We start from the raw sequence: 11,407 nt of genomic DNA, 5'->3' as shown, positions 1-11,407 counted from the left end.
AGTCGAAGGGAAGTCTCTAGAAACAATATCTTCCAAAGGTGTTCTGAAGATGGTGACTTTCTGAGATTCCTTAGCTATGTGTACCAACCAAATGGGCGGTGCAGTGGTGTAGTGGTTAGCACCGCAGCTTCACAGCTCCAGCGACCTGGGTTCAGTTTTGCGTACTGTCTGTGCGGAGTTTGCAAGTTCTCCCTGTGACTGCGTAGGTTTCCGCCAGATGCTCTGGTTTCCTCCCACAGCCAAAAGCTTGCAGGTTGATAGGTAAATTGGCTATTGTAAATTGCCCCTAGTGTAGGTAGGGTTGTAGGGATGTGTTAGGGAATATGGGATTAATGTAGGATTAGTATAAATGGGTGGTTGTTGGTCGGCACAGACTCGGTGGGCTGAAGGGCCTGTTTCTGTGCTGTATCAATAAATAAATATCCATGTTTAGCATCAACTTGGAGAAGAATTTGGTTCCTGTGAACTTGAGATTCAATTCCTCTAGTGTTGGAACTCAGATTAAAGACTCTTTCGAAAAGCAGTCTCTCATTTTTTTCTTTGCATGGTGACCAAGATCTCTGGCTTGTTTCCGGGCAGACTCAGTGTAAGGTCACACGTCTCCTTCAACTCTTACACAGCATTAAAAGTCACAGTTTTTAAAACATACTCATACTACAAAGTCCATTACAGTAGGTAAGGAAGACACAGCTCCTCAGATATTTTATTTGTTTATTTAGAGATACAGCACTGAAACAGGCCCTTTGAGTCTGTGCCGCCCATTTATACTAACCCTGCAACAATCCCATATTCCCTATCACCTACCTACACTAGGGGCAATTTATAATGGCCAATTTACCTATTAATCTGCAAGTCTTTGGCTGTGGGAGGAAACTGGAGCACCCGGCAAAAACCCACGCAGTCACAGGGAGAACTTGCAAACTTCGCACAGGCAATACCCAGAATCGAGCCCGGGTCTCTGGAGCTGTGAGGGTGCAGTGCTAACCACTGCGCCACTGTGCCGCCCTGTCTAAGTAACTGTAACCTGGTCTATACATGTATCTCTTGGGACTCCAAGTCCTCTTCCAGTTCAAGAGCACTTGTCTCTGCTCACAGCTGCAAAACATGTCCTCATCCTGCAGCTCACTGTAGACTGGGTTAATTCCTAAAAGGAATCGATTTACCCTATCGAAAATACTCTATGAGGGGCTTTGACAGAGTAAATAAGGAGAAACTGTTTCTTCTGGCAGGACTGTTGGTAAACTGAAGACACAGATTTAAGGTGATTGGCAAAAGAACCAGGTGGGAGATGACGAAAAACGTTTTATGCAGCAAGTTGTTGTGATCTGAAATGCACTGCTGAAGGTCCTATATCACAACAGTGACGACACTTTAAAAAGTACTCCATTAGCTGTAAAGTGCTTTGGAACATCCTGAGGTCGTGAAAGGTACAATATAAATGTAAGACTTTCTTTCTTTGCACACAAATGGAATTGTTATCCTTTTTATGTACGCCCACAGTGCTTCAGGGCAGAAAGGAGGCCCGGGCAAGACCCAGACTTCTAGCAGAACACAGGCCAAGGGCACACCAGGACCAAATACCATTTTAGGCATCTGGTAGCCATACTAAACAGATCAAGTACAGCACAGGCTGGATGCAGGGCAGTGCTCCAACTTGGGTACAGCAAGGAATTTACAAAGCCTTTTGCCCTTCAGGCTCCTGTCATACCCCTCATTGACCTTGTTCTGCCATTAAAAAATTATTGGTAATTATTTAAAAAATTATTAATAGATGGACCTTGACGTCAGCGTTGCGTGATGCCGTCATCCCGCGCATCCGCCATTAAGTCCGAGCAAGATGTAGTTGGGCATGTGCGCAGCTTGGCGAACGGTGACGATGTTAACAACCCTGTGCGTTGTCAGGAATCACTGAAAATTATTTTGCGTTTGTCTGCTGTCACTCACCCATGTCTCTTTTGTTAATGATTGACTTGGTGACTTGGACACAAAGTTGACTGGTCACATGATATTTGGATTCCAAACAGTCTGGAAGAATTTTGTATAGAAATGGAAGTGGGCTCTCAGCTGTCTGTGGTGAGGAGCAGAAAAGTGGTGTTGGATTCACGGATCTGTCCAGCTGACATCATCATAGAAGGGGGCAAGATTGTGGGCATTCAACCAGAGGGAATCACAGCAGGAAAGGTGCTAAATCAACAGGTATGCCTTGCAGACATTCTGCCCTTTGGACATTCACGAAATGAAAACACATTATCATCAACTCGACCAGTCTCTCCATTCCCACCTGGTATTCTGTACATTCCCACCTGGTATTCTATGCACTCCCACTGGCGTTCTTTGCATTCCTACTTGGCGGGCTAAATTTTATGGGCCCCCCAAGACAGGTTCTGAGGCGGGGTAGCCCATAGAATTGTGACAGGAGGCAGAGGGCTGGGGGGCCCGTCACCTTCATGTAGCATTGCAATTTTGTAGGGAGCGGGGTAGGCTGAAGACAACCTTTCCGTTCAGAGGCCAATTGAGGACCTTAAGTGGCCAATTAACAGTCACTTAAGGGATTCTTCCTGCTGCTGCTGGGATTTAACCAGCGATGTGGGTGTGGGGTGTTCCTCTGCTACGCGGGAAAGCTGTTCAGTAAAATGAGACAACCTCCCTGTGGGCTTGGGGAGGGGCTCTCCTCTGTGGGTAATCTGTGGCCCAGGGAGGGCTCCCACTGGGAAAACCTGGACATCCCAGAACCCCCGTCCTCTACACTAAACATCTACCTCCCCCGCGCCCCCTTGCCAGGGCCTGAGGGCCTGCCGGTCTGGCCCCGGTGACCCTGCCTCACTTACCTTTTAGCCAGGCTCCAGCGCTGGATCTGGGTCCAAGGCCTCATGCAGGACTGGCTTTGGCAACCAATCTCAGTCATTGTATTTAAAGGGACGGAGATCCTGTCGCAAGGCAGTTAATTGGCCCAGTGTCGTAGAATCGCTCTGGGGGGGGGGGAGGCTCCAGCTGGCTGAGGTGGGATTTCCCCCACCTTTCGGTCCAGTGCCGGCAGCTCAGAATTCAGCCTGGTATTCCATACATTCCTACTTGGTATTCTATTTATTCTGTTATGACCAGGTGAGATAGAGGTCCAGGGGTTCCCTCTCAGCTTTTGCCTGGTCTAACCGTAACAGGGTTTAATTTTAGAAACACCGTGTTTTAGCTCCCCCCTCAGTGAATCCTCGTTCGCCTCTTTCCAATTGCAAGGCAAAGAAATCAGACAGGTTTTCTTATACATAAACAAGAAAGGTGGAAGTTTATTAATCTTAAACTCTAATTCGGGTATCGGGTACGAATAGCGACACGACCGCATGCATACGTGATAAATACACACACAGATAGAGACAGAAAAAGTAGAAGGAATAAAGGGGAAAAGTTTGAGGCAATATCTGGTAGTTATTTATGGTCCTTTGAGTTTAATATGGAGTCTTTGGTTTCTGATAAGTCTTGCTGTTCGTTGGGGCCCAGTGCATGCTTCAACTTGTTTCGATGTAGGAGTCTTTTCTCCCTTGAGGTTAATGCGTCTTCAGTGCATCTGGAGGCCTGTGAGAAAGAGAGAAAGCACCAGCCAGGAAAGACGGCTCTCTTGTTCCAGGTTCAGTTGAACTCTGCAGCTTTTTAAGATATCAGGATTAAAATTCTCTCATGGTGAATGATGTAATTGGGTCGTGGTTTCTGCACCTTAATCAGGTCCCATGCTTGCTGGGGTAGGCTGCCTTCCTGATTCTGTTTTGCACGAAATTTAAGTGGCGGTGGGGAGGAATGCTTTGTGCACAACTGAACGTAAGAAATAGGAGCACGAGTAAACCATCTGGCCTCTTGAGCCTGCTTCACCATTCAATATGATCATGGCCAATCCGCTTTCCCGCATGCTCCCCATATCTCTTGATTCCCTGAGAGACCAAAAACCTATCTCAGCCTTAAATATGTTCAACAATGGAGTATCCACAACCCGATGGGGTAGAGAGTTCCAAAGATTCACAACCCTCTGAGGAAAGAAATTTTTCCTCATCTCAGTATTAATTGATCGACCCCTTATCCTGAGACTGTGCCCCATGTTCCAGATTTCCCAGTCAGGGGAAACAGTGTCTGCCTTGTCAAGCCCCTTCAGAATCTTGTATGTTTCAATGAGATCACCTCTCATTCTTCTAAACTCCAGAGAGTATAGGCCCAATTTACTCAGCCTGTCATCATAGGACAACCTTTTCATCTCAGGAACCAATCTAATGAACCTTCACTGTACTGTCTCCAAGGCAAGTATATCCTTCCTTAGTTATGGAGACTGAAACTGCACAGAATACTCCAGGTGTGGCCTCACCAATGCCCTATATAATTGCAGCAAGACTTTCTTTCTTGTACTCCAATCCCCTTGTAATAAAGAACAAGATGCCATTTGCCCTCCTAATTGCTTGCTGCACCTGCATGCTAACTTTCTGTGTTCCTTGTATGAGTACACCCAAGTCTCTCTCAACATCAATATTGAAACATTTCTTTTAAATTTAACCTTTTAAAAAATATTCTGCTTTTCCATTCTTACTACCAAAATGAATAATCTCGCATAAAAACAAGAAATGCTGGAACCACTCAGCAGGTCTGGCAGCATCTGTGAAAAGAGAAGCAGAGTTAACGTTTCGGGTCAGTGACCCGTCATCGGAACTGACAAATATTAGAAAAGTCACAGATTATAAGCAAGTGAGGTGGGGGTGGAGCAAGAGATAACAAAGGAGGTCTAGATTGGACCAGGCTACATAGCTGACCAAAAGGTCACGGAGCAAAGGCAAGCAATATGTTAATGGTGTGTTGAAAGACAAAGCATTAGTACAGATTAGGTGTTAACGGACTGAAAATTGAACAGCAGCAAGTGCAAACCTGAAAAAAACAGTGGGTAAGCAAACTGAACAAACTAAGATGAAATGAAATAAATGCAAAAAAAAATTGTAAAAAATGTAAAAAAGAATGTTAAAAAAAAAGGAAGAAAAAATAACTAAAAATGAAAGTAAAATGGGGGGCAAGGGTGGTGCTGTTGTTGTATGGCGTACCGACCTCTACCTTGCAGAAGCTCAACGCCAACTCACGGACACTTCTTCCTACCTCCCTCTGGACCATGACCCCACCACCGAACATCAAGCCACTGTCCAAAGGACTGTCACTGACCTCATCTCCTCTGGAGATCTTCCCTCTACAGCTTCCAACCTCATAGTCCCACAACCCCGGATAGCCCGCTTCTACCTCCTTCCCAAAATCCACAAACGGGACTGTCCCGGCAGACCCATTGTGTCAGCCTGCTCCTGCCCCACTGAACTTATTTCTTCCTATCTTGACTCTATCTTTTCTCCGCTGGTCCAGTCTCTTCCCACCTACATCCGTGACTCTTCTGACGCCCTGCGTCATTTTGACAATTTCCAGTTTCCTGGTCCCAACCGCCTCCTCGTCACTATGGACGTCCAATCGCTCTACACCTCCATCCCCCACCAGGATGGTCTGAGGGCTCTCCACTTCTTCCTGGAACAGAAGCCCAACCAGTCCCCATCCACCACCACCCTCCTCTGACTGGCTGAACTTGTTCTCACATTGAACAACTTCTCCTTCAACTCTACTCACTTCCTTCAAGTAAAAGGTGTCGCTATGGGTACCCGCATGGGTCCTAGTTATGCCTGTCATTTTGTGGGATATGTCGAGCATTCTTTGTTCCAGTCCTACTCAGGCCCCCTCCCCCAACTCTTTTTCCGGTACATTGATTACTGTATCGGTGCCGTTTCCTGCTCCCGCCCCGAACTGGAAAAATTTATCAACTTTGCTTCCAATTTCCACCCTTCTCTCACCTTTTACATGGTCCATCTCTGACACTTCCCTTTCCTTCCTCGACTTCTCTGTCTCCATCTCTGGGGATAGGTTGTCTACTGATATCCATTATAAGCCCACTGACTCCCACAGCTACCTCGACTACACTTCTTCACACCCTACCTCCTGTAAGGACTCCATTCCATTCTCCCAGTTTCTCCGTCTCCGACGCATCTGCTCTGATGATGCTACCTTCCATGACGGTGCTTCTGATATGACCTCCTTTTTCCTCAACCGAGGATTTCCCCCCACTGTGGTTGACAGGGCCCTCAACCGTGTCCGGCCCATTCCCCGCACCTCTACCCTCACCCCTTCCCCTCCCTCCCAGAACCGTGACAGGGTTCCCCTTGTCCTCACTTTTCACCCCATCAGCCTCGATATCCAAAGGATCATCCTCCGCCATTTCCGCCACCTCCAGCGTGATGCCACTACCAGTCACATCTTCCCCTCCCTTCCCATGTCAGCATTCCGAAGGGATCGTTCCCTCAGCGACACCCTGGTCCACTCCTCCATTACCCCCACCACCTCGTCCCCATCCCATGGCACCTTCCCCTGCAATCGCAGGAGGTGTAATACCTGCCCATTTACCTCCTCTCTCTTCACTATCCCAGGCCCCAAACACTCCTTTCAGGTGAAGCAGCGATTTACTTGTACTTCTTTCAATGTAGTATACTGTATTCGCTGCTCACAGTGTGGTCTCCTCTACATTGGGGAGACCAAGCACAGACTGGGTGACCGCTTTGCGGAACATCTCCGCTCAGTCCGCAAGCAGGACCCTGAGCTTCCGGTTGCTTGCCATTTCAACACTCCCCCCTGCTCTCATGCTCACATCTCTGTCCTGGGATTGCTGCAGTGTTCCAGTGAACATCAACGCAAGCTCGAGGAACAGCATCGCATCTACCGATTAGGCACACTACAGCCTGCCGGACTGAACATTGAGTTCAATAATTTCAGAGCATGACAGCCCCCCATTTTACTTGCATTTTTAGTTATTTTTTCTTCCTTTTCTTTTACATTCTTTTTTACATTTTTTACAATCTTTTTTTTGCATTTATTTCATTTCATCTTAGTTTGTTCAGTTTGCTTACCCACTGTTTTTTTTCAGGTTTGCACTTGCTGCTGTTCAATATTCAGTGTATTAACACCTAATCTGTACTAATGCTTTGTCTTTCAACACACCATTAACATATTGTTTGCCTTTGCTCCGTGACCTTTTGGTCAGCTATGTGGCCTGGTCCAATCTAGACCTCCTTTGTTATCTCTTGCCCCACCCCCACCTCACTTGCTTATAATCTGTGACTTTTCTAATATTTGTCAGTTCCGATGACGGGTCACTGACCCGAAACGTTAACTCTGCTTCTCTTTTCACAGATGCTGCCAGACCTGCTGAGTGGTTCCAGCATTTCTTGTTTTTATTTCAGATTTCCAGCAACCGCAGTATTTTGCTTTTATTTGAATAATCTCGCACTTCCCCACATTATATTCCATCTGCCACCTTATCGCCCACTCACTTAACCTGTCTATATCTCTTTGCAGCCTCTGTTTTTCCTCGTCACAGCTTACATTCTCACCAAGCTTTGTATCATCATCAAACTTGACTATATTATTCTTCATCTAAGACATTAATATAGATTGTAAATAGATGAGGCCCCAGCACTGATCCTTATGGCACTGCACTAGTTACAGCCTACCAACTTGAGAATTCCCAGTTTATTCCTACTTTTTGCTTCCTTTTCATTATCCAATCCTCCATCCATGCTAATATATTATCCCCAACTCCATGTGCCCTTATCTAGTCTATAAACCTTTTGTGTGGCACCTTATTGAATTCCTTTTGCAAATCCAAATATACTACATCTACTGGCTCCCCATTGTCTACCCTACTAGTTACATCCTCAAAGAAAATCTAATAAATTTGCCAAACAATATTTCCCTTTCATAAAACCATGTTGACTCTGACCATACTATGATTTTCTAACCACATTGTTAAGATTTCCTTCAGAATAGATCCCAGCATTTTTCTGATGACTGATGTCAGGCTAACTGCCTTGTAGTTCCCTGCTTTCTCTCTCCCTCCTTTCTTGAAAATCGGTGTAACATTTGCCAACTTCCAATCTGATGGGACCGTTACTGGCTAGTGCTGCAACTACTGACCTCTCCTAACAGCCAGCAGCTGAACAGGAGTAAAGAAGCTTTTGGTGAGGACTGCACATGCTACTTAAAATCATGCTCAGCTTCCATTATGCACTTGCTGATTGAGATTGACTGACTACACTGAGTTTGAAGAGGACTTTTGAAACACATCAGGAGACTTTCTGGGACATTGTCAAAACTTCACCAGCATGCTATCAATAGTTATTCTGGAAATTCTCTGAGGACTTCACCTAAAGAAGCTAAGTGCTGTGCTACTATATCTTATTGGAGACCTTATAGGAGTCACCGGGAGAAAGGGAGTGCTTGGTAATGGGGATCTTGCTAGGGGTCCCCCTTGGTCTGGAGGAGGACTTGGAAGAGATGAGCCCAGGCAGATCAGTACCAGCTGCTGGACAAGAGAGGGAGAGAAGGGAGAGGTGGGCCCCCAGATTCGTGGTGACTTGCTGTTCCACAATCTAGCAATCATGAGAAGCTATCTGTTACCACCAGAAATTGTGTCAGAGGGTAACACTCAGGAGCAACCAGAGGGGGAGGAGAAAGAGGAGGGGGACCAGGAGGAACAGAGAATTCCAGGTAGACAGCCCCCACCTGGGAAGGATGCTTGCTGCCATCTAATTGAGTACTTCTTTTGAGAGATGACCTCCACCATTATACTTCAGCGCACTGTTGCCACATGACTTACCTTCCATGGCTGAGGATCCATCAAGAAGTCCACCATCTGCATTGAATCCCTTCAACTCCTTCCCCATGAAGAACACAATAAAAAAAGCCATTGATTCTAGCATGACCCATTTACCATCATCACTCTTTATAAACATAAAAAAACAATGAAAACATGATACAATAAACGGCACTTACAAACATTGAACTATTCACCCTGGTGCTTACCCTTATTCACTGGCCTTAAGTGCTCTTGTCTACCCTGGTGCTTCTACAAACTGCAACCCCAGTGGCAGCAGCAGGTGAGGTGGGTAACTGCTGAGAATCTGAAGAGGGCAGTTGAGATGTCCTCATGTGATGCCAGGATGGCCCCACCTTAGACTGCACCAACTCAGAATCAATATTCACCAAACAGTACTTAATAGGTAGCTAATACACTAAATTACAGAGAAAGGTATTTCACATTAACTTATTTACACACTTGAAAACCACACTCCACATTTATATGTTACACAGTGTTCTCATCGAAAAGGTATCTTTGCGGTTAAAAATTCTAAACTCCTCCCAGCTGCAATGGGTTGGATGTCCCAGATCTTCTCAAAGCCAACATCCTCTTTGCTCACTTCTTCCAAGCACATTTGATTGGACTTCAGTTATTAAGGCAATCTCCGGTGACCCCGTCGACCTTTTCTCCTCCACAAACCTCGAGCCTTGAAAGCCCGAGTTCAAATCTTAGCAGCCTTTTGCTGTATCGGTGATCTGAGAGCAGCTGTTTCCCCAGAAAACAGCCCACTGCGCCTCTCTCTCTGGCGTTCAGCCCCCAGACTTGTGAAAGCCTCTCGAATTTATCTAGATCAAAAGTCAATAGTCGTTTGCCTCTGACATTTCTCAGAGACCATAAGTCTGACCACAGCAAAATCACCTGGGCCTTCCTTTGTTTCCCGGTGTTAAACATTGCAACTCAAATCTGCATTTTAGAGCCCCTGGTTCCCTGTTTACAATCTGTGAGTCTGGGAGAACGAAACCCATTGTCCTTTAGGCATTACAACCTTTGCACCCTGCTTTCAGAAGGGTCTTTCATCTGGGTTCCTTGTTCTCATGGTAATCAAGACCCCTGGCTTGTCTCCAGGCAGATTTTGAAGGAGGTCACATGCTTCCTCCGTATGTCCACATACCTGCCCATTCTGGAAGGATCTTTGAACAGTGGTCAGGAGCAGAAAGCCACTGCTTTTTTTCCCCTCCTTACCCCAAGGGTAATAAGACTAATAGTAACATCACTCCTGCCAACCAAGGCCATTGGCTGTGTTCAGGCAAGGCATTTATTTACTCACTGAACCATCAGGGGACAGGCCTGGAAGCAATGAATTAAGCCATTCAGTACTGCAGTGATCCTCTGAAGTTGTGCTCAGAGAACAAACCCACATGAACAGATGGCCTGAGTCTTGACATTGTCCCATACACATTTCCATGATGGTAGCATTTGGAAGTTTTTTGGAATTAGTGCTGTAGGCATGCACAAGCTTTATTACACCCTGAAATTAATATTAATTATGATCAATTGGTTTGTTTAATCAGTTCCCCAGGTTTTCTTCACTCTGGGCATATTTAAAATGGGTGCTTGTCAGCTTCCATGATGTTCAGTAACAAACTTCCATTTGTAAAGGTGGCTGACTGTGTTTTTGCAAATTTGATTTTGTTGCCTGACATAACTTGTCGTACTGCTGCTTCTGTGGTATTGCTGTTACAATACCTTTTCTGCTGTTTGCTGCTGAAATATTGCGATACCTTACCCCTTTCGCACAGACCTCCAGCCAAAGCAATGCAGCTGCTACCAGCTGCTAACCTTAGCTTGATCCACACAGCTTAGATTCATGTGGCACAGTGGTTAGCACTGCAGCCTTACAGCTCCAGTGACCTGCGTTTGATTCTGGGTACTGCCTGTGCGGAGTTTGCACGTTCTCCCTGTGACTGTGTGTGTTTCCGCCGGGTGCTCCGGTTTCCTCCCACACCCAAAGACTTGCAGGTTGATAAGTAAATTGCCCCTAATGTAGGTAGGTGGTAGGAGAATGGTGGGGATGTGGTAGGAATATGGGATTAATGTAGGATTAGTATAAATGGGTGGTTGCTGGTCGGCACAGACTCGGTGTGCTGAAGGGCCTGTTTCAGTGCTGTATCACTCTATGTTCCAATGGACCTACCAAGGATTTGGAGAAAGAGGAATTCATGCAGATGGAGGCACCTTAGGTCTCTGGCATACACTCAGAATAAGCCCAAACACCAAATTTACAGATTCAGGCACACCTACTTGACTATGCCTGAGGAGACCTACCGTCATTAGCTCCACTTCACGATGAAGGCTGTCTTCAAGGTGTTGTGGACAGGTGAGAGGTCGTGTGGGTGTCTTCCACTTTTCACCTCTCAACTGACCGCAGATAGTGTTTTTAAAATAGTGTTTTAGTCCCCGAGTGTTTTAAGGGTCAAATAAATAGACAAACAACAGGTTTCTCATAGGTTGAAAAATAAAGAAATAATTTTACACAAAAAACCTTTAGAAGCTTTACAGGAAGAAATCTTTCAGAGGTGCAGGCCTGAATATGTGTTGGCTTGGAAAGGATGAAGTTTCACAGGCTCCTTGTGGTTACACCTCAATCTGATGTTGATGGTTGGAAATTGGTTTACCTTCGCAAATGGGGAATTCCAAAGTCACCTTGCAATTTCTCTGCTGCAG

General features: G+C 45.8%; 1 protein-coding gene across 5 annotated transcripts in view; it reads left to right on the top strand.

Annotated features, from left to right (window-relative positions):
• The first annotated feature begins 1,842 nt into the window (after window positions 1-1,842).
• The window catches only part of zgc:103559 (Allantoinase, mitochondrial), a 45,812-nt gene continuing 36,247 nt past the window's right edge, over window positions 1,843-11,407 (top strand). For 3 of the 5 annotated variants that reach the window (XM_068041892.1, XM_068041891.1, XM_068041890.1), the window contains exon 1: window positions 1,843-2,196. In XM_068041892.1, coding sequence (XP_067897993.1) covers window positions 2,047-2,196 — 150 coding nt within the window. In that variant the 5' untranslated portion in view covers window positions 1,843-2,046. Of the gene's footprint in view, window positions 2,197-7,238; window positions 8,064-11,407 lie in introns of those variants that run through there. The other 2 variants (XM_068041893.1, XM_068041895.1) reach the window with 2 other exon arrangements.

Source organism: Heterodontus francisci, chromosome 11, assembly GCF_036365525.1.
Source record: "Heterodontus francisci isolate sHetFra1 chromosome 11, sHetFra1.hap1, whole genome shotgun sequence".
In the NCBI taxonomy this organism is placed as follows: domain Eukaryota; kingdom Metazoa; phylum Chordata; class Chondrichthyes; order Heterodontiformes; family Heterodontidae; genus Heterodontus; species Heterodontus francisci.
The sequence above is the reverse complement of the archived record's forward strand: the minus strand, read 5'-3'. Positions and strand labels throughout refer to the sequence as shown.